The sequence below is a fragment of the Acipenser ruthenus genome, chromosome 20 (genome assembly GCF_902713425.1).
Source record: "Acipenser ruthenus chromosome 20, fAciRut3.2 maternal haplotype, whole genome shotgun sequence".
In the NCBI taxonomy this organism is placed as follows: Eukaryota; Metazoa; Chordata; class Actinopteri; order Acipenseriformes; family Acipenseridae; genus Acipenser; species Acipenser ruthenus.
The window spans coordinates 7,527,561-7,551,668 of NC_081208.1; the positions used below are offsets into that span (position 1 = coordinate 7,527,561).

At 40.5% G+C, this 24,108-nt stretch overlaps 1 protein-coding gene across 2 annotated transcripts in view; it reads right to left on the reverse strand.

Annotated features, from left to right (window-relative positions):
• LOC131696661 (kazrin-like) overlaps nt 1-24,108 on the reverse strand; it is a 312,029-nt gene that overhangs the window by 249,358 nt on the left and 38,563 nt on the right. For both annotated transcript variants that reach the window (XM_058993390.1, XM_058993389.1), the window contains exon 2: nt 1,533-1,690. In XM_058993390.1, coding sequence (XP_058849373.1) covers nt 1,533-1,690 — 158 coding nt within the window. The remainder of the gene's footprint in view (nt 1-1,532; nt 1,691-24,108) is intronic.

Here is a 24,108-nt window from a genome sequence, read left to right on the forward strand (position 1 = left end):
TTTATCAAACTACCAGTATGACTTAAAACCAATTTCTAGCACCTCTATAAGCACCCAGTCAATCCTCGGACCTCAGGAAACACCTCATTTGTCATTGGCCGTCTGGTTCTTCTCATCATCTGTGTGTTTCCTCAGTGCTCCAAGGAAGCAGCAGCATATAATAAAATATAGAAACACTGGCAGGTCACTTTGCCATGGCCAATTATTTAACAACATTTATATTACAATAAAACAAATTCAGTCTCTGGTATTTACATTATAAATCATAAAGCCACTCTTTACAGATTTCAGAACATTCCCTCTTATTTTGTCGTCTCATGCACTGTAGACTTTTTAGGAGGTTTCTTGATCTTGAATAGAATTTCAGTTATTAGATTATCCAAACAATGTGATTATCCAAACAATTCAATTATCCAAACAATTCGATTATCCGAACAACCCCTGGTCCTAATTACTTTGGATAACTGAGGTTTTACTGCATATTGGATTTAAATTGGAGTTTGGTATGGGAAGAGTCTCTGGATGCAGTTCCTAAATACTGTGCTTAGCAAAATATAAAACAGAACTAGCACCAATAACACCTTTTTCAGCAGAGCTTTATAGAAGCTGAGAACATTAGTGCTTTCACTATACCCAGAGGCACTTGACAATCTCTACACGTATGCACAAACATGTAAGTGGATTTCTGCTTGGCTTTGAACATTAAATATGCTTTTTAGCTTCAGAAAGAAATGCTGAAAGTGGAGCGTCTTCCTTTGAGCTTTAATCAGCATGTTGCACAAGGGGTCTTTTAATAGCAGCTGATCCCTCCATTTCAGCATCAACATCAGTGGAGGGGGCATTAGTCATCTATACTGCTGCTTTGGTGGTTTACAGGACATGCCCAGATGAAGTGTGAAATAAATACCCAACACCTCTTCTGTTGCAGCCACATCTGCTTCATCTCCTCCCTTCTCTCTTACCCTCCTAATGGACTTATTAAAACAGAGCCATGGATCCAATACAGAATGCTGTTTGTGTTCTTGATTACATTCAAACCAAGATACAGCACTACAGGTCAAGTCGACAAGCAGCTAGTTTCACAGAGCACAAATACAGAATGAATCTTGGATTACCTAACTTTAGTCCAAGTATAGTGCTAATCAGGGCCTGTGAAACGAGCCGTTAGTGTTTTGCCTGCTAAACAATTAAGAAATCAGTACAATATGTTCTCTGTGGGTGTTTTCAGCTCAAATGGATCAATGAGCATGACAGTCTCTTGGGTCAATTAATTATTTTGTTGGAAAGCTCTATAAAATAAGCTTAAAAAGGTAATAACATTTGGTCAAAAGTAATTAAAAAATGGGCCTTTTTATCACCGTCAGACACATTGGTGGGGCATCAGATACACAGCTGTCCTTTTTCATGCATCGGAACCCCTTGCTACACCACATGCGGCTCATCTGTCTACCACAAAAATAACAAAACCTCCCCAGAATTCAGTACACTCGAGCTGGAATGCAAAAATGCGCCCTCTTTAAAAAACGTCCTACCTGTGCATCCATTAGCAGTTGTCTCATTAAGGTCATGGATTTCTTCAGAGTTTCCTTCTCGCTGGGCAGGAAGGTGTCATCTTCATCATCCAAGGCCTTGGGCCCGTTTACCATAAAGTGAGCGATCTGGTCATTCAGGGTGTTCAGTGACTGCACAGCTGAGGAGGAACAGAGACTGCGGTTACAGATCTGAGTCTGACTGGATGCTCAGCAGCCATACAGATGTAGGACTCTAAAACATTACATAGCCTATAAATTTAAATACGAGTCCGGCAAAGTTCCATCTTATTTCAACTCTCAATAAAAGAGGTAATCGCTATTCTTTGATATCTTACACAAAGTGTATTATGTCCTGAAAACAAGAAGGGATTGTGCAAAGCTGGCATTTGCAAATAAAGAACCCAATGACTGGGACGGTTAACCAGAAAGTCTGAAACAGAACAGAAACTCAGAGGCACTTTGTTTAATTATTTAAAATCTGTTTGTAATATTTAAGTGGAAATGGCTGCTGCTTTTCCAATGCGAATGTAAATGTATTTGTAATGATTAATATGAAAGACGCAACCAGACTGTGTGTGTGTCTCCCAGAACCCCCTGGAAAAGTTTTCAATAAATACAAACACTGTAAAAGTAAAACTTTTACTACAACATATACAGTGGGTTGTTGGTGTTTGTGGCAAGTCTTTGTTATACAGTAACTGCAATTGCACCTGTTTTATTCCGTCACAATGATGAAAGCATATACAAGTTTTTAAAATCAACCAGTTGTATAAAAAATACTTTGAAATAAAGAGCTCCCCAAAAGAAAAGTCAATCACTTTGACCTACGCTATATCTTTATGGTAAAGGAATACTGCAGCTACCAGTCTCTACTCTAACCGAGGAGTTTAAGTGCGCCAAGGTCAGACTGGAAATGACATTAGTAGAGTCACGCGATAAATGCGTAAGGGAGGCAGCACCTGTGTTGAAAACTGGAAGAAAGTGGGCGGCAAAGAAAGCTGTGGAAGATGCAAAGGCTGCCCTTCGAATTGGTGATATCATGGGGCAAGTTCAGCATGGAAGAGGGGGTCTTGGTTTCAGTTCAGCTCCTCCTACATGGCACAAGGCAGCCCCAGCTCAAAGGAGGAAGCTGGCAGTCAACGAGGTGCAAAAGCAGGAGGAGAGGATGAGGTGTATAAAGGCCATTTCCCAGGCCAAGCAGGGAGAATGGATGAGATGGGAGAGTGTGGAACAACGCAGGATTGGCTGGCAAGACCTATGGTCAATGGAACAGAGCAGGATCAGTTTCCTCATCAGGTCAACATATGATGTTCTCCCATCACCACAGAACCTAAACCTCTGGGTAGGAGAGGATCCCTCATGTGCTTTGTGTTCATCACCTGCAACATTAAGGCACATTTTGACAGGATGTAAGGTGGCTCTTAGCCAAGGACGGTTTACTTGGCGCCATGACCAGGTGCTGCGATGTTTGGCCTTAGCATTGGAAGACAAGCGTAACATGACCAATAAGTTGTCACCTGTTCCATCAAAACATTACACACAAAAGACAACATTCCTCCGCCCAGGAGAGCAACCACCAAGAAAAGGTGTTAAAACCAATCCTCGCCCAGGACAACTGGAAGCTGCTAGAGACTGGAAAATGCTGGCAGATGTTGGTCAACGGCTTATTTTTCCACCTGAGATTGCCACCACTAACCTTCGACCAGATATTGTCTTGTGGTCTGGATCAGCACGCCTTGTTCACCTGGTAGAGTTAACAGTGCCATGGGAGGATGCTGTAGATGAGGCGTATGAGAGGAAGAGACTGCGGTATGCTCAACTAGCCACTGAAGCGGAACAGCGAGGATGGAGAGTTCGGGTTTACCCAGTGGAAGTGGGTTGTCGAGGATTTGTGGCACACTCTACAACCCGGTTTCTCAGAGACGTCGGATTCAGTGGCCAAGAGTTGCGTCGCACAGTGAAGAACTTATCTGAAGCAGCAGAGAGGAGCAGCAACTGGCTGTGGTTGAGACGGAAAGATTCTGGCTGGGGATCTCAAGCACAATAGAAAGAAAGAAACGCTGATGTACAGGTAAGTAAGCTGGGCTGAGTTGAGTGGGGGACGGAGGGGGGTGATGCTGGGACGCCAGAATCACCGTCGAGCCCTCTTGAGGTGTCGTGGGCTAGTCGACGAAACACTGAGGATGGAAGGTGCCCACTTGAAAACCCCAGAGATGTACCCTACTTAGCTCAATCCAGACGGTTGTCATGCTGATGCGCTGGGGAGGCCGCACTTTGGTTGATCCCCGGAGCCAGCATCGCAGCCGTTGTGTGTGCTGATGCGCCAGGGAGGCAAAATAAGCTGATCCCTGGAGCCAGCATTACACTTCAGCCATTAACACCAGACAGAAGGATATCTACATCATCATATGGAAGGAAACGTAAATGGATGGAGACACATATGGATCACATTAGTTTATTGTAAAGCTACGTCTTAGTTGGTGCTTATCTTGGCAAGAGCCGAGTTCAAATCAGCATGAAGTTTTAACATCCACTCTCGTGTAATGGAAATCACAGTATGTGAAACATGTAGGTGTTACATGCTTACAAACATGCGTCTCCATCGCTCCCACTTGTTATATAACGTTTCAAAGAATGTCCTTACCAAGTTTCATCAAAACTGGATAAGCTGCTCTCTACACATATGTAAAGGCCTTGAATAGTCCCTTGTATCTGTCTCAATTGCTACCCCCCCACCCCCAGGACTTAAAATTCAGACAAGACATGCAGCCAGTCTGAGGTTTCAGAGCTACCTCCAAATCAGTTTTATTACATTCAACGAATGTTAAATAAGGTAGATGGGACCAAATAACCTGGGACAAAATAAACTCAATTATTCCCGTTTCAATTCTGGTGCTGTAATCAATGCATGAGATATTCCGCCTATTAAAGTGTTGCCAGTGCATCCAAGTGAGCATGTAACAGAGTTCTGCTATACTGAAGTACCAAATAGGAGAACTGTTGTTGTGTTACCTGAGTTCCAGCTCACTATTCAGGCTAGAAATCAAATCTTATGTTGGACGGGTTAAACTGTTCGTCCTTTTGTTCCGGTTTTATGCAAACTAATACAACTCTGCAGGGTGCAATGAATCGGATGAAAGTCAATGAATGCTGCAATACAAAAAGACAACATATGCTACCATGAATTAATACCAGGCTTTTCTCATTCAAAAGGTCACTTGAAAACACAATGTTTTCATGTTATTGGATCTCACTGTATCTCATGGAAAACGAAAACATTTTATCAGCAATATGACGTTAAGAAATGGCATACTGGCTCAACCAGAACTTAACAGCAAGTTTCATGACAATTGGATAATCAATTACCCATATAGTGTGCATGCAAATCTGGAAATGGAACATACGGATGTATGGACATACAGACAACCCCATATATCCCCAGAATCTGATATTCTTGAAAACATCATATTATTATCAAGTTTCAGGACAATTGGATAAGTGGTTCTCCATTTCTCCAAAATGTTGTGTGACATACAGATGAGTAGATGTATGTATGGACAGAGATAATTGTCAATAACTTGTTATATATATGGGCAGCAGTGTGGAGTAGTGGTTAGGGCGCTGGACTCTTGACCGGAGGGTCGTGGGTTCAATCCCAGGTGGGGAACACTGCTGCTGTACCCTTGAGCAAGGTACTTTACCTAGACTATATAAATGGGTAACTGTATGTAAAAATAATGTGATATCTTGTAACAATTGTAAGTCGCCCTGGATAAGGGCGTCTGCTAAGAAATAAATAATAATAATAATAATAATAATAATAATAATGATGATAATACTAATAATATAAATGTTAATACAAGAGCTGTGAAGTGTGATATAGGAATGGAGGTGCCTATATATGTCAGCCCCCCTCCCCTCCCATATCCTCATTGCATGGATTTTATCCCCAGGAGGGGATAATAATGGTCTCCTTTTCACATGCACAGCCTGAAAAAGATTTTAAATGAGCAAGCACAGTGGTACCCCAAATACTATCCATCTAAGTAAACGACTGGCAATTCGTCTGAAATTTCCCCACAGTGGAAAATATAGGCCTTAGTCTTTATTCTCTTCAATGGAGACTGCCAAGACTGGTACAACTATTAATGCGGTACTAGTCTTAGCAGGCACCAGTGCAGTAACCCGATCTCAGTGGCAACACTGAAACACTGTAACAAACCGTAGCTTCATTCCATCACTGTGTGCATTGTAAGTGATCTGTGCTGCAGTATCTATTGTGTAAGCACCATCTTCTGGGTGTAACTGCAACAGACGAGCAAATCACCGACTCATAAAAAAGGCTGGATAAAAAACACTGCTGAGGAACATTAGTTTGCTCCTCTGTGAAATTGCTACAGTCATTTTCCAAATGAAGTAAAAACTAACTGCCTCGTCAAGTCCTCTGGAAACCGCATGCATTTAACACCATTTAACACAGTAGGAGTGAAGAGATACCGATAATCTTTTAAAAGGTTGCAGACAGTATAACGATGATATTAAGGATGTGGATAGTGACAGTTTTTGAAATATTTTAAACAAAAGGATCAGATTTATATTGGGTTCATTTGTGTCGCAGCAGGACTGTTAAATAGATGTGTTCTTCACATAACAATGGGGTCTAATTATTCCATCATCCTTCCTGCTTAGCAGAAGGATGATGGGAAATGTAGTTCTGAGAGGCCCATGCAGGTACATGGGAAGCCATCTTGAGGCAGGGAATGCAATTAAAGTTTTAAAAAAGTGGTCAACATGTTAAAAAAAATAATTAGTCAACTCCAGTTACTGTCACCATTTATGTTGAAACGCTTTCAAGTGATATTAAAAGGGTCTGATTGTACTTCTCAATTACAATTTAAACAGGTACCATTCACACTCTGACAGGTTCTAAAAAAAAAAGATATACTACATTTTTCCAACAGTAAAAAAAAAAAAGGTTCATGGGGTAAACTGATAGAAAAGGGAAGATGAATATCTATTCTCTGTGTACTGAAAAGGCTTTGCTAGGATGTAATGAAACTCGTCATTGTGGGGATGTGAGGGTCCTATCCTAACCATGAATAAAGACACCAGCTTTTCCAAAGCCACGCATTGCCTCGAATTCGCTACACCACACACTTGAGAGTGCTTCATTTTGTAACCATGTATAATGGAATTCTTTTCACAAGCTTCCACGGTGCCTGTGCAGAGCTGTAGCGGAGGTGGAAAGCACTTTATACAAATCACATAAAATGCTGGGCCATTTCAAGGAGCATCTTCTACGGGTACATTGGATAGGTCATCAGTTTCAGAATACCGGCAAGACTTTGATGATCAAACGTCTTCAAAAAATCTTCAGCCTAACCAACAAACCATTTTTCATGGAATGGCCCTACAGCATTCTTGGGAAGACAATATAGACTAGGGCAGGGGTCTCAAACACAAGGCCAGCGGGCCACTTGCGGCCCGCCTAGCATCGTCCTTGATATCATTACATCAGGCCCGCCACATCAGAATGTTCTAAAGGCGCAGCGCAGACATTGCTCATTGTCCGATTGGCTGATGAAGCTGTACATTCAGCTGTACTTGCCTGCAGAGAGCCGCACTGTTCGATCCTACATTTTCTGTTAGAGTTTCAAAATACAAAGTAAAGGAATATAGCGATTAACAATGATAGACTTATCTACCTTGCCCTCGATTTTTATATTACTATTGTGTATGCAAATCGAGTCAACGTCAAAGTTATTCAGAACCACTCAGCATCTGACTGCCTCCCCATACAAATATTACCATGGAAACAACAATGGAAGGCTAACGTTTTGAGGAATTAACGTTAACCAAAAAACCCCAATCTAATCTCTTATATTCAAAAAGGCTGCACAATGGCTCTGCCAAAGAGAAAAGTCGATAAAGAACATAGGCAATTTCAAGAGAAGTGGACCATTGATTATTTTTTTGTTGAGTTCAACAGCAATGCAACGTGTCTGATTTGCAAGGAGAAAGTTGCTGTTTTAAAAGAAAAGTGCCACTATTCAACAAAACATGCAGACCATTACGACAAATATCGGGGAGATGAACGAGAGAAGACTGCTTTGCAGCTCAGAAAGGGGCTAACATTACAGCAAAATCTTTTTCAGAAGGGGAAAAAGGAATCAGAGGCCGCTGTTTTGGCAAGTTATGCGGTGAGTGAAATGATCGCTAAAGCTGGGAAGCCGTTCACTGATGGTGAATTTCTTAAAGATTGCATCCTGAAGGTTTCTGAGATTATATGCCCAGAAAAGAGAAGCCTATTCAGTAACATCAGCCTCTCCGCAAACACAGTAGTAGAACGCATCGTTGAGCTTGCTAACGACATTGACGAACAACTCTGTGAGAAAGGCAAGGCATTCAGTGCGTACTCTGTAGCACTCGATGAGAGTACCGATTTGGTTGACAGTGCACAACTAGCGATATTTGTCAGGGGTGTCAACGATACTTTTGATGTCACATAGGAGCTGCTCAGTTTGAACACAATGCGTGGTCGGACAACAGCAAATGAAATCTTTCGTCAGCTGTCAGATGCAATTGATCGTGCTCGGCTGCCGTGGCATGCATTAGCAGGCATTACCACAGACAGTGCCCCATCAATGAATGGGTTGGTGGCGCTGGTACAATGAAAGATGGAAGAGCAAAATGCAGAGCAACCCGTTTAATTGCACTGCATTATTCACCAGCAAGCACTGTGCAGCAGATGCTTGAAGTTCGAAAACGTGATGTCCGTTGTTGTGAAATGCGTCAACTACATTCGCTCCAGGTGTTTGCAGCATCGGCAGTTCCGGCACTTCACAGAGGTTCGTTGGCTTAGTAGAGGGAATGTTTTGAAGAGTTTTTTTGAGTTAAAAACGGAGGGAAAAGATTCATGGAGGAGATTAACATGCCAGTGCCAGAATTTGATGACACAAAATGGGTGTTGGATCTTGCTTTCCTTGTTGACATCACACAGGAGTTGAATATCCTAAATCTGAAGCTACAAGGTCCGGGCCAGCTTGTAACAGCAATGTTTGACAGTGTGAGGGCATTCACAACAAAGCTGAGGCTGTGGAAAAGTCAAATATCACAAAACAACCTCACTCATTTCCCAGCATGCAAGTCTCTTTTGGAGGAGCAGAGCACTGATTCAGTGGTCCTGAATATGTGGCTACCCTTGACCTGCTCCTGGAGGAATTTGATCAGCCGTTTGCAGACTTCAGGAGGCACAGAGACACCTTCTTAATGTGTGCTGACCCATTTTCTGTTGATGTGGAAACAACTCCAAATGATCTGCAGATGGAGCCAATTGATTTGCAGTGCAACATTCCTTTGAAGAACAAATTCAAGGAAGCACAGGGAGATCTTGCACAGTTCTTCAAGCAGCTACCCTCTACCTTCCCAGAGCTTTGCAAAAGGTTCAAGAAAATAATGTGTCTGTTTGGTAGCACATACAGACGTGTTCAAATTTGTTGGTACCCCTCCACAAAAAACGAAGAATGCACAATTTTCTCTGAAATAACTTGAAACTGACAAAAGTAATTGGCATCCACCATTGTTTATTCCATATTTAATAGAAATCAGACTTTGCTTTTGATTTTTTATTCAACATAATATTGCAAATAATAAAACAAATGAAAATGGCATGGACAAAAATGATGGGACCGCTAACCTAATATTTTGTTGCACAACCTTTAGAGGCAATCACTGCAATCAAACATTTTCTGTAGCTCTCAATGAGACTTCTGCACCTGTTAACAGGTAGTTTGGCCCACTCTTCCTGAGCAAACTGCTCCAGCTGTCTCAGGTTTGATGGGTGCCTTCTCCAGACTGCAAGTTTCAGCTCTTTCCATAGATGTTCGGTAGGATTCAGTTCAGGACTTATAGAAGGCCACTTCAGAATAGTCCAATGTTTTGTTCTTATCCATTCTTGGGTGCTTTTAGCTGTGTGTTTTGGGTCATTATCCTGTTGGAGGACCCATGACCTGCAACTGAGACAGAGCTTTCTGACACTGGGCAGTACGTTTCGCTCCAGAATGCCTTGATAGTCTTGAGATTTCATTGTGCCCTGCACAGATTCAAGGCACCTTATGCCAGGCGCAGCAAAGCAGCCCCAAAACATAACCGAGCCTCCTCCATGTTTTCACTGTAGGTATGGTGTTCTTTTCTTTGAAAGCTTCATTTTTTCATCTGTGAACATATAAGCTCCAGTTTTGACTCATCTGTCCAAAGGACATTCTCCCAGAAGGATTGTGGCTTGTCAATATGCATTTTAGCAAATTCCAGTCTGGCTTTTTTATGTTTTTTCTTTCAAAAGTGGAGTCCTCCTGGGTCTTCTTCCATGGAGCCCACTTTCGCTCAAAAAGCGACGGATGGTGCGATCAGAAACTGACGAACCTTCACCTTGGAGTTCACCTTGTATCTCTTTGGCAGTTATCCTTGGTTCTTTTTCTACCATTCGCACTATCCTTCTGTTCAATCTGGGGTTGATTTTCCTCTTGCGGCCGCGCCCAGGGAGGTTGGCTACAGTTCCATGGACCTTAAACTTCTTAATAATATTTGCAACTGTTGTCACAGGAACAGCAAGCTGCTTGGAGATGGTCTTGTAGCCTTTACCTTTACCATGCGTGTCTATTATTTTCTTTCTGATCTCCTCAGACAACTCTCTCCTTTGCTTTCTCTGGTCCATGTTCAGTGTGGTGCACACAATGATACCAAACAGCACAGTGACTACTTTTCTCCATTTAAATAGGCTGAATGACTGATTACAAGATTGGAGACATATGTGATACTAATTAAAGAAACTAATTAGTTTGAAATATCACTATAATCCAATTATTTATTATCTTTTCTAAGGGGTACCAACAAATGTGTCCAGGCCATTTTAGAATATCTTTGTAGAATAAGCAATAATTCATCTCTTTTCACAGCTTCTTTGCTTTATTCTATGACATACCAAAGGCATACAAGTATACATGATAAAATAGCTTTTAATTTCATCACTTTTCAGGAAGAATGAAGCATTATTTCAGTGAGCTGTAAGGGTACCAACAAATTTGAGCACGTCTGTACATGTACGAGAAACTTTTTTCCACTTTGAATGCAAACAAGTCCAAGTACCGTTCAAGGCTAACAGATGCACACCTTGCTGCCATCCTGAAGGTCTCCACTGCTGAATCACTGAGGCCAAACATCAACAGACTTACAGAGCTGAAGCGTTGCCAAGTCTCTGGCAAATGCTAAAAACCATTGGGAAAACCACCATGGTAAAAAGTTCGATTTAGTAAATTGTAAAGACTGTTGAATTTCATTTAATTCAGGACTTTGTTTTTGAAAGATTTTTTTTCTGAATTCCATCTCCCATGATGTCACTGGTCCCCCAGGAGGATTTCAAGATTGACATTGGCCCCCAGGTAAATTGAGTTTGAGACCCCTGGACTAGGGTGTCATTTAATGCAGCATTTCTCAAATGCAGCCACCAGTGTGATTTTGTGCGGCCACAGCAGCCTCCCACCAACTACTCTCTAAAATCAACGTTTACCTTAATCAGTTTTCCTTTAGCGCAGTTCATGCTGCTTGCATTCCGTTTCCTCATACTGCTTCTGTTAGCTGCTATTGGCCACCATGAACGTCAGTATAATCACTGCATGTTGATTGGCCGAGCTTTCATTCTGATCAGATTTTATTAGGGCAGCAGTGTGGAGTAGAGGTTAGGGCTCTGGACTCTTGACTGGCGGGTCGTGGATTCAATCCCAGGTGGGGGACACTGCTGCTGTACTTTACCTAGATTGCTCCAGTAAAAACCCAACTGTATAAATGGGTAATTGTATGTAAAAAATTATGTAATTGTATATAAAAATAATGTGATATCTTGTAACAATTGTAAGTCGCCCTGGATAAGGGTGTCTGCTAAGAAATAAATAATAAAAATAAAATTGCAACCTCTTTCACTCTGTGTCAGTGCTCATTGGTTGATCAGAGTGAAGGCTTTAGTAGTGCTGTATGAATTAATATTTACTTTAGTGCTGGGAAAAATATCAGAATATTTCTAACAAACATTGCTCCACATGAATTTGAATGCAAAAATCCACACCAATGTCCGCCACAAATTACACAGTTGATAGAAATAGGAAATATGTATCACAACGTGTTTTGCTTTGTGTAAATAAATCCTGTTCGCCTGCGGGGCGTATCAAGTTCAACGTCCGTCTTGATCTCCTGCCTGTCACTCAGCAGCGAATGCACGCACCCACACGGCAGACGGCTACCCTGTCACAAGCATTGATACCCTGCATCTTTCTAAACAAGGGATTTAGGGGAGCTCTCTAATAAAAGCTGAATCTCAAAACAATAATTGTGTGAATACAGTAATACATCTGTGTATAATGGTATTTAAAACATCTGCCTTCTTACATATCCGCCCTTAGTCTGGTCCCACTGCAGTCGGATACATGGCGGATTACTGTATATAAAAGAACAGGATCAGCACGCACAGCTGCTCTTGACACCCTACTTAAAGGGCTTGGCAGCAATAAGTTAACCATCCAGATTGAGATGTGCATGCAATCCAAGGTGCCAAATAGTGATCTCTACCTGCTAAAGTCAAAGTGCTGCTGCAGATTTGGGAAGCGAATCAGAATCGGGGATAGAGGTGCAGGTACGTCACTCGAAAATGCCTCACGCTTTCCAAACACTGGCCCAACTTAGGTAAATGTTTGATAGTGACCAATGTTATGATCCTAGGCCCCCTTTTCCACATTTATTTTTTGACGGGTTTATTTAGATAAAATTTGATATATATTTACTTTAACTACTGTGTGACATCCTTTGCTTTATAGTCAGTTCAGCAGGGTACAGTAATCGGGTATTTTTAATACAGCTTTACATATTTTATGATGCAAAAGCATTGCAAATAGTTTTAGTTTTACTGTATGTAGCTGGGAATTGTGCAGCATGTTATGGAATATTAAAGTAGTTTTTGTATCTATTTAATACATTAGTAATACACTTAAGCTTAGTTATTGTATTAATTTATATCCATTTATATGACGGATTGGCTTGTTCAGTTTGACCTGTTGTCAGAGCAATAAAAAATAAAAAAATACCTGATTTATTTCTCCAGTTTATCATTAAAAGGGCCTCAGAATTAAGATACAGTACAAAGTAGAGGGGCTGCTTATTTTTTAATGTGAAACACTTTGACTTTGTTACAGAAATACATTTAAAACATTTAGAAGTGCATACGTTTAGATTTTATTTATCACAAAATATATTTTTAGTAAGTGTTGGTGGCCATACTCTGAGGCCACCAAAACATTTGGTTTTACAACCACTCATTCAATGTAAGATGTTATACTTCTACACCATAAATGTAAAAAAACGACCATTAAAAAAGGTCTAATTTCTATAACACACCATCCTATCATTTTTCTATTTTTACTGCAATCAAAGAAACACCTACACATACACTTTCTCCCAGTACAGATTTCAATACATAAACCTGAAACAGAATTGTTTTCTTCATACCAGAAATCTTTTTTTTTCTGTTACCCACCTTCTAAACTGTGTCACTTAAAGCAAACCAGCAGTGCAAGGTTGGCCAGGTGTGCATTACAGTAATTGATCATACCGTACCAGTAGAGCACTGATGTACATATTAGACGCACATATTAGTTCTCTTAAATTATTTTGAATTGCATAAAACGTGCCACTTGTGCTCTGCGTAGCCCCGTAGCTCTGTTCCCTAAATCCTCCGATTCTTTATAACATAAAATAAAATATTATTGCATTAGACCTGCAATCCAATAAGCACTTCTATAAAGATGTTGAAAGGCATTATTTGATTGACTGCACCAGTAATGCTTGAGGTAATGAACAGAAAACCATGTGTACACAAGTTAGTTACGATTATGAGTGTTAACAGTCCCAGGATCGCATTACCTAATGCCAGAGCATCCTTAAATCGCAAAGCTATCAGACAAAGCAGCAAAAGATCCAGGGCACTGCCAAAGCCAATATTACTGCAATGGCAGCTTCACGCTGATTTAGACTTGTTTTTGCATTTATGTCACACAAGGCACAAGTAAATGGTGCAAAGATCCTGCCAGAGCATGGTAGGGCATACAGATGCGATCACAGCACAGAGGCGGTCACAATCACTTGACCTGCATTTCATTAATCTCCACCACGCTCAAGAATCTTCTTGAATGTAAATTAGGAAATGTACAGTTCTGTATACGCTTGAAGTGGATGCACAACTTCAATTTCATGAAAAAAATTCGGAATGTCTTAAAGCCCACTCCTTCGTTTAGCAACCTCATAGGATAAATGTACCATAGATAGGCATGTCGGCTTATGATGCAGCTAGTGGTGAACTTAGATCACTCAAGGATATACTTAATATTAGAGGTACAGTAGCAGTTTGGTCATTCCAGCTCAAAAGGACCCAATCCTGGGGAGATGTTTCCTCCATTTGGTAAATGGTAAAAATGAGCCTTTGCATTAACTTTGACCTCATTTTACTACTACAGTCGCCACTGCTTAGAACGGGCGTGTGAACGTGATTCACCCGCAGTAAGCAATGGATGGTATAAACTCCCACACAATAACATGGAAAAATAAAAAATAAAAAAATCCCAATTCGGCTTTATATCACACGCCGCAGTGTTAAAAGCACAGCACGCACGCTTACGTCATTGGGGTCTGTTTCAGGCAGAGGGTCCTGGTCGCCAAGGTGACATAGCTGAGAATTCTTCCTCCGACATCCCCTCTGGTGTTGTCAGAGTTTCAGTTTCGGTTGTATTTTCGTCAGCACTTTCCTCCAACTACAGAAAACCCAGCTTTTTTGAAGCAACGTTGCATTGTTTGCTGACAGAGTTCCAAGCATGCTTTAGCAAGCATACAATATCAACAGAGACATTTTATTTACACGCTGAATTTTTGGGCTGATGCTTATCGCTTTTTCTCTTTCCAGCCATGCTTGCTGTTGCAGTAAGTGCTGTTTTTTCAAACTGTAAACCCGACACTGCGTACAGGAACTAAATAGCCAAGGTACAGTACAGGGGTAATCTATATATATATATAATACCTGTAGGGTTGGAACGATACAGTAATATCACAATATGATACATGCGATTATTGATGGGCTACTGTTCTTGTATGATGCATAAGATCAAATCATTATTTAATGAAGGGCTATATTGTTAAACGACTATGTACTGCAGTCAACTATTAAATACACATACTCTTCATTCAAGAACTACTTGGTGTACAGCACCACAATGTTGTATGTTGTGCTTCTGCTTTAGTATCGCAATGCAAACAATACATACCTCTGTTACAATGCAATCTCTCATGTAAAGAAAATACCACAGTACAATGCTACACCCCTAATAATAACGATTGGAAGACGGGGGAAATGGCTTCAAAGCGTGTGCCTAATAAAAGGTATTGAACACATTAAAAGGCCACCAAGTTTGTGTTCATTCTTATGCTTGTTTCAGAAACTCAACAAGTCACAAAAATGAAAAACGACACGCAACCCCTTGCACGCAACACACAGAAGCTTCTCAAGCAAGGTTGCATATGTAACGGAGATGGATTTACCAGTGAGCAGTAACCTGCGAGCGTAACCCCTGCGTAACCCCTGGGGACCCGTTACGACATGTGCTTTCCATTGTGCTCTGTATGGAACAGATCAGAAACGTCTTCCACATAAACCAGCCAGCTCAGGTAAACCCTCCTCCCGAGAAGAAGGATCGACAAACCCTACCACAATAGCCAGTTTTGTAGTTAGCGTCAACCAGGAATCAGGAGACGCTGTTGTATACAAGTTGCTGCAATAAGTTTCAACATTAACTTTGTGTGTTTTAAGCGTTTTTGTATATAACATTTACCTTGTATAACGTGTATGTGTTTGAAAACACATTGTTACAATTATTCATCTGTAAAACCTCTGCTGTTTGGATGCCGCCCTTGCGTGCTAAACAATAAGTCTACATTTAAGAGTTAGGTATGCGTAACCTGCAGAGAAGCCAGCAAGATGCTGACACGACCATACTGTATGTGTCAAAAGACTCTGGCACAGAAACAGGAATGCGAGGCACACATTACATCCGAAGAGTCCGAAGTGAAGATTAGCTCACTGCGTTTCCAACAGCAACATTCTAATTTGGCAGGGGGGGGTCGTCCACACAAGTAAATATTGCGTTTGTTCTGTATTAGGCTATCAACTGTAAACTAATATGTTTTGAAGTTGTCTCAATTTAATATATCGGTCTACAATATAATAGAATTAATATTAATCACTGGAATAAAGTAGCATGAACCTTGAACACCGAGTAATGTCGATTTGAGATGTTATTGTTTAATCTTAATTACTATGTTATAATGGTGGAAGAATAAAATGTGATGAATGTTAAAATTACTGTTTGGTTTATTCACATATCAAGATTGAATCATTATTACAGAAAAGAAGCATGATCGTATTAATACAAATGCAACAGTAGCTGACAAGATACTTGGCAGTACAGGGACCCGAGCATGACAGCCACTTGGAGCGCATAGTACCTACAATGCAATCTGAAAAGCCAGCGCACATTTCATGTGGTCTCAAAAGACTGATTTTATAAGATATGGGCCTCCCAGTTGCGATTGTAGCTAACAAAATAATTCCATAAAATTGACCTGTTTTTGTACTTCCATTAGGCTCGCTAAACTGGAATGTGCAGTTTTGAAAGAAACACAAGTCACAGCGCACATGTATTATCATTTTAAAACAGGATATCTGGTTGGTTAAAGGAAGATCTCAGTTTCTAATTCTCGGGTTATTTGTTTGCACTTGAACAGAGTCATTTCGCCTCAGCAGTGTCTTCAGGGTCAAAGCATGTTACTGGCTGAAGGCATGTCAGTCAATAGGGGAAGGAAGAGGGGTGGGGACAATTTCATCCTTCAGGTAAAATGACCAAGCAAGTGCAAACACTAACTGAAAACATGGCTTGCAAACAGAGATTTATTTAAATCAAGTGTAGTTCCATATATCACGTTTAAAAATACAAATACAAGGTTACTACAATGAGTTTTTTTCAAAATTGGACATTTGAGACTTCAAAGTGCAGGATAGAAGTACACATCCTTTAAGAGGAATGGTACACATCCTTTAAGAGGAATCATTTTGCTAGTAGCAATCGCTTTAACAAGGATGGGTAAAAATAAAGTTATTTACTGTTGTTTAAGTACATAATTTCACTTGACAAGCACATTAATATTACCACTTGCTGTCAGAAATTTCAGAGGGACAGCATGTACAAGTTGAATTCCAGGTTTGATGTTTACAACTTTGCTGCCTACTGTTGGTTGCCATGGTGACAGGTTTTGTAGCCTCAGGGATCATTTCTTTACTTCCAGCGCCTTAGAATACAAACTACACGGGATAAGGGAGGTGCGTGGGCCCTAAACCCTGTGAATTAGCAGCTTGCCAATCAATCTACAGAGTGGTTACAAAGTGATCAGGACAGCAACAATTGGGAGAGTCAAGACTGGGGCTAATCAGAGTGTACAGCGGAGTTCTACAGAAGTAACTGCAGAGCAGAACACAACCTTGTTTCTGAAATACGTCCTGCTCTTGAGATGGCACTGCTGGTGTTACTGTACACTCATCTGGCTGCTAGTTTCAATGCAACAAGCCCAATACCTAGATAAATACAATACTTGATTTGATATAGATAGATAGATATATATATGCATGCTCCCATTAGAGAGGTGTATAAAACCATGTCTGGAATGTTTGTTTGAGGAGTGTGCAGCATGTGAAGAGACCTGTGTGATCACACAGAAAAGAAAGGCACTGCATGAAAGTTGTGTGATTTAACCAGTGAATGGCTTACCTGTCCAGTTCTGCAGGTAGACTTTTGTTCCTGTGTTTTGTTATTTGTAATTTATTAAAAGTGCACAAAAAGCATTTAAAACGCTGTTCTTGTGTCTGGGCTGCTATTTCTGCCGCAAGCCAGCCTTGACCACCAGTAACAGTTCCACATATGGTCTATTCACATGCTACACACTCCTCAAACAAGCATTTCAGACCTGGTTTTATACACTATATTGGGACCAGGTGCACTTCATTATTGGCTCAAAAGCCAGTTAGCCCTCAAGGAATTCTGGGGGATGTAGTCATATATCAAACCCCTGGACTATATTTTTCTCTTTTCTCCCCCTACTCTGCCACAAGATTGCAATTAGAAGTGTTTTTCAAATGTCACCAAAAAGAATCGCTGAGCTAGTTAATGTGGGGCACATTTGGTTATGTACCAAAGTGAAAGGTTAAATATGCATATCAAACACATAGCCAAAGGCAATCTGAAACATCTATAGGAGACTAGGAGTGTATGGTACAGGTTTGGTGAAAATCAAGGCAGTTATCGTGTCCACAACATCATGATGACAGACAAGCTCAGTGCACAACCATTTTTTAATGAAGTAGAAGAACAAAAGCCTTGGTTAGCATGCCTCAAGAATGGAATGCAAGAGAAGATAACAGTGCATCCAGTGGGGTGTCTTTCAGCTTAATAAATTCCTATCACGTATGCCTTAGCTGGTTCCTGAAAAAGTAATTTGTTGTGGGCTAAAACACAATCAATACTGGCCATGCTTGTGTTCCCATGATCCCAGACCCAAAAGGAACCTGTGTGTTGAGAGGCTAAATAAAGATGATGACCGGATATTTAGGAATGTTTGTTTCCTGACTACACTCCCACTGGGAATGGAGGGACGAATAATGTCCTTCCGACGCCTGTGATCCGATTGGTCGCTTATGTCTGCGTCCCAGAGTGAATCCTTCCCAGCCCTGGTCTGTGAGATTCAGGACTGCAGAGCAGTAATACAGCTGACCCGGTTTGTGCTGGGCTTGAGAACCTCCATCCCCATGCACTGGAGAGAACATACGGTTCAAAAAGCTACAATGGGAACTGTCACAGGATATCAAACAGCCTACAGTCCATCTTGACCTTCATTTTATACACTCCCAAAGTAAATAACAAACGACAAGGGGTCTTCCTTATATTGATAAAGTGCATTTGAACAAAAAATAGAAACATTTTGACAGAGATTCCACAGATTTTGTACATACACAGCATTTTGAATGGATTGATTTTGCAAGTTAATAGTGTTTTAAAAGTATAACAGCTTCAGATTTTTTTTTACATTAACAAAGAGCACATTTCCAGTAGTGTAGATTCTAATAATTACAGTAAGATGTAGAACGTGCAGTCTCATCACAACTGAATATTTAAAAAATGCTTTTGTGCAGACATACAATTACATCTACTATCTCCGTCACTGACAAAGCAAACTTAATGTAATGTAAGGTGAAACAAGATCATCTCAGACAGTCAGTCTTTTGGCTTAATAAATTCTCCCATCAGGTATGCTGGTTTTATGGCCCCTGAAAACTTAAAGTTGGAATAAAACAATCAATACTGACCATCCATATTTTCCCCATTACCCTAGCCCATTAGGGAAAACGGTACAGATATTTATGAACTAAACTGGGTTTAACCAGACATGGTCCACAGCCACAGTCATACAGGGCTTGTCTACTCTCTTACCAATGGCAGACCATGCAGATGCTCAATGTGCAGAAAAAAGAAAGTCAAGCAGGTTGCACTACACTTTGAAAACCTTTATTTTATAAAATGTATGCAATTTATAAATCTACATCTTTTTTTTAGAAATTGCATTGAATTATTCATATTTCATTTCTATTTAACATTATAAACTACATACAGTAATTTGGCTATGGTACATTTATAGTTATACAAATTATTAACAAAATACATTAAATGATCGATCATTTGATCTTACTGTGCATCATGCAAACAGCCCATCACATGTATTGGGATACACATTGTACTATATTTGTGGTAAGTATTGCATTGTGACATTAGTGTATCACTACACCCACTTTCAGAAACAAAACAGAAAATACTATACATTTCACTTGTTGACTATTCTTAATAATTTCTTCTCAAGACCATTGTGTAGACTTGAGAAAACTACATTTATAAATGAAGTAAATGTAAAACAATTATTTTTTACTGTAAAGAAACAAAAAAAAAAAGAGTCATCCTTTGAAAATGATTATGTTCATATGACTCGGTACTATAGAAAGATCTTGGTTGCGATTTTATTTACTTAAAAACTACAGTCAATAGCCTACTGTAGTAAGTATAATCCTGCCTAATTCATTTTGTGTGGACACATTTTGATTGGTAGTCATCTAGCCAGGAGCACCTCAAAATTCAGTATGCAGGACCAATCTCTGTCAATCCCGACAATAAGCAAATAGAACAGGATCAAATTGGCTGTGACTGGCGTTGTGTGGACATCTTTGTTTATTTTGTGATGGACCCAACCTGTGGAAGCACTCCGAGACGTACAACCGTACAGTTGCACCAGTCAGGAGACACTAATGATCCGAAAAATTTAAAAACTGCTGGAAAATGCCTTCCCTGGTAGCTACATGGTAGAGGAGAGACGGGGGGAGAGCTCTGAAGAGAGTTACAGCTCATCTCATCTCTTTCTCTGGCTCACATGCTCTTTCAGAAACCATGGAACAGCTGGGAGTGTGTTTCCTCTGTATACGATTCCCTAGGGAAAATAACTCATTATATATGAAAGCTATGAAAGGAATGTGCCGTTTGAGATCCATGTGAAAGGATTTTGCTTGGGAAAGAAGATGTTCAAAGGGCCGGTTCAAATCGACAGTATTATGAACAGTGAACAAATACTTGTACTGTAGTGACTTGGACCAAGAAACACACTGTAATATTGTTACATTTGCAGATGATTCCAAACTTGGGGAAGCAGTGGACACAGAAACTGTAGCCCAGGTTATTCAAAGTTAGTATACTATCCTGCACTTCTTTACATCCCACTCCCGAAGGGAAAAACCTGTTATCAGTTGAGAGCACGGCTTTGTCAGTCTCAATATTAAAACCCCTGGAGGTTTCAATAGCTCCTGGCCCAGTATATCCAACCTAAGTACCAGCAGACAATCAGCTTATTTTTGCTTCGAAGGCCAGGACAGAAGCTTTTGAGCTTTTTTTTTTCTTCTTTAGCTGCCCCTGTTACCTCAGTGGGCGAGTCTTCTAGTGGCAGTATTTTGTTTGTCGACATTTTTAAAAAGTGTTGCAAAATGTAATTAAATTAATTCCCGACAAACTTTCAAACCATCTTTGTTTGAGCGCTCGGCAGAATTGATGTGCATGCAGCCTGAGGCCTCTCATGGAACATCTGAGAGGGTGACGTCATAGAACTGATGGGCGTGCAGCCTGAGGCCTCTCATGGAACATCTGAGAGGGTGACGTCATAGAACTGATGGGACTGCAGCCTGAGGTCTCTCATGGAATATCTGAGGGTGATGTCATAGAACTGATGGGCGTGCAGCCTGAGGTCTCTCATAGAATATCTGAGAGGGTGATGTCATAGAACTGATGTGCATGCAGCCTGAGGCCTCTCATGGAATATCTGAGGGTGATGTCATAGAACTGATGGGCGTGCAGCCTGAGGTCTCTCATAGAATATCTGAGAGGGTGATGTCATAGAACTGATGTGCATGCAGCCTGAGGCCTCTCATGGAATATCTGAGGGTGATGTCATAGAACTGATGGGCGTGCAGCCTGAGGCCTCTCATGGAACATCTGAGAGGGTGACATCATAGAACACAGAATTCAAATACCAAATGTGTATTGCAGAACTGGACCAGGCCCACCATGAGGATTATCTAGATGTTGTAATAAACTCATTACTCAGGCAAACAGAATTCTTGGCTATATAGTCAAAAGTGCAGAGTACAAAGAAGGTTACGATGATGAGGTTGTATGATGCACTAGTGAGACCGTATTTAAAATAGAATACGGTGTCAAATTCTGGTCCCCACAATTCAAAAAGGCCATTGTAGCCTTGGAGAAAATTGACAAAGTTATACTTTAAGGCAACAGTTCTCTAATGCATCCACCAGTGGGATTTTGTGCGGTACAGCAGCCCCCCAGAAACTCCTCTCTTAATCAACCTATACTTTAATCAGCTTTCATTCAGCGCATTCCGATTCCTCATACTGCTTCTGTTTCTGTTAGCTGCTATTGACCAGCATCAACGTCAATATAATCACAGCAAATGTATTGGCCCAGCTTTCATTCTGATCAGGTTTTATTTTGGCCATCTCAACCTCTTTCACTCTGCGTCAGTGTTGATCAACGAAAGCAGGCTTTAGCAGTGCGACGTGAAAACAGAGGTATGGAGCAATAGTTTTTCTGCACTAAAGAAAATAATATCTGAATATTTGAACGAATGTTGCTGCACATAAATTCACAGGCAAAAATCCATTTCTGCGTCTGCCATAAATTAGATAGTTGATAGATATAAGAACTATGTATCGCAACGTGGTGACAAAATGGTGAGGTTTTTTTTCTTTGTACAATTCCCCTCTTTTCCACAGTTATTTCTTAAATATGACTTGCGTGTACAGCTATAAAAAAGGATAAGTAATTATTTTGCTTTCTGAAAAGAAACTACAATTTCAGGGATTAAAAAAACAACGTGACGTGTATGTTTGTACTGTTTCTGCCTGAAATACACACAAGAACAAATGTATAGGTTTAACTACTGTGTGACAACCCTTGCTTTATGGTTAATTCAGTGGGCCAATGCAAGGTCTTCACAACCTATTCTGGAATGTTACAGTTTTACACTTAGCTGAGAATTGTGCAGCACGTGAATGGAACAAAAAAAGTGAAAGTATTTTTTGTATGAAAAACTTCTGCCTTATTATAGAGATACACGAAAAGAAATGTGAAGTAGCATTATGCATATGTGTATATTTTCTTTATTTTTCTTTACCGCACTCTGAGGCCATCAAAATCATGGTTTCAGAACCAGTGCTTTAAGCACAGCACTGAGAAAAAAGTGGAACATCAGGTGGAGACAAAGGGCAGGAGACACATCTTTCCACAGTGTCAGGGTATGGAATGGGTTACCTAGCCATGCTGTTTATGGTCAATCAATGGGATCCTTTAAGCCTCTCCCACATAAATGTTCTTATGACCTGTATCCTTAAACTAATTTGATATACTACTACAGTAGCGATGCCCTTTTTCATGTATTTTCAGTATGAGACAATTGCATTTATTATCCTAGGATAGTCTCAACTGTAAAGTGCTGACAGAGTTCAGAAATTCCACTGTTCAGATATACTGACCCCAAAGAGACAAATATCAAAATGGGTGGTGAGAACACTGCTAGGCTACGAGGCAAACAATTCCTAAAGCCTACTTTAGAACACACAAACACGTTGAGTAATTTGAAACCCAAGAGCAATACAATCGGCATGCTTCCACTGTAGCTTTGACAGCGAGCACCCTGGCACCTTCTGCTCTGTTTCCTGAACATGCAGCACTGGCTGCTGGCAACTGATGAGGAGTGCAGCTGTGTGGGAGCAAACCACGGAGAGGCAGGGGACAGAACAACACTGAGGCACCAGAAGAGTAAGGCTAGCTTCAGATTAACCGAGCCCTTTAGCAAATGACACCAATGAGCAGTTGCAGTGGGTTAACGCTCAGAGTGTTTTGGGGGAAAGGCTCACTGTAAAAAGCTGCTGGTTTTTTTCCTCACCATTATGAAGTTACAGTGAGTCACAAGCTTTCACAGAAATAAAAAACAGAAAGTATTATTATTTCACATTACTAAACATATCTGTCCGCTGCACCTATAACTGACAGAAATAATGACCCTGATTTCTTCTCCAGACAGACAGAAATACACAAGGGGCAGGGTACAGGGCTTATTCAAATCGTAAATGGTCTGATAAAGTTAACTTCAGGTCACTACTTCACATTTAGAGGTACTGAGAGATGGTCAAGTGGGCAGAAACAGAAGCTGGGTACTGTTCAGAACAGAAAGTAGAAAGCACTTTTTTATGCTTACAATTACATGGAATGGTGAAGTGGCAGAATCATTAGAAACATTCAAAAACAATTATAAGCTGTCCTATTAAATTATATCTCCTTTGTACCTGCAAGTGTGCAAGGAAGGGACTATTATTATTATTTATTTCTTAGCAGATGCCCTTATCCAGGGCGACTTACAATTGTTACAAGATACCACATTATTTTTACATACAATTACATTATTATTTTTTACACATTATTTTTACATACAATTACCCATTTATACAGTTGGGTTTTTACTGGAGCAATCTAGGTAAAGTACATTGCTCAGGGGTACAGCAGCAGTGTCCCCCACCTGGGATTGAACCCATGACCCTCTAGTCAGGAGTCCAAAGCCACACTGCTAGCCTTAACAGGACAAACGCTTCTTCTCAAACTTTCCTTAGATTATTATGATATGACATACACTACCCTCAAAGGCTTCCCATCAATACTTACTTGACTACATTCGCTTCACTCTGGAATATAGCATTACATCTGTGCTCTACCAAAAACATGGTTCATTTTCAGCAGAACTGGGGCCAAAACGTCACTAAAAATTTATAATTCTAGAA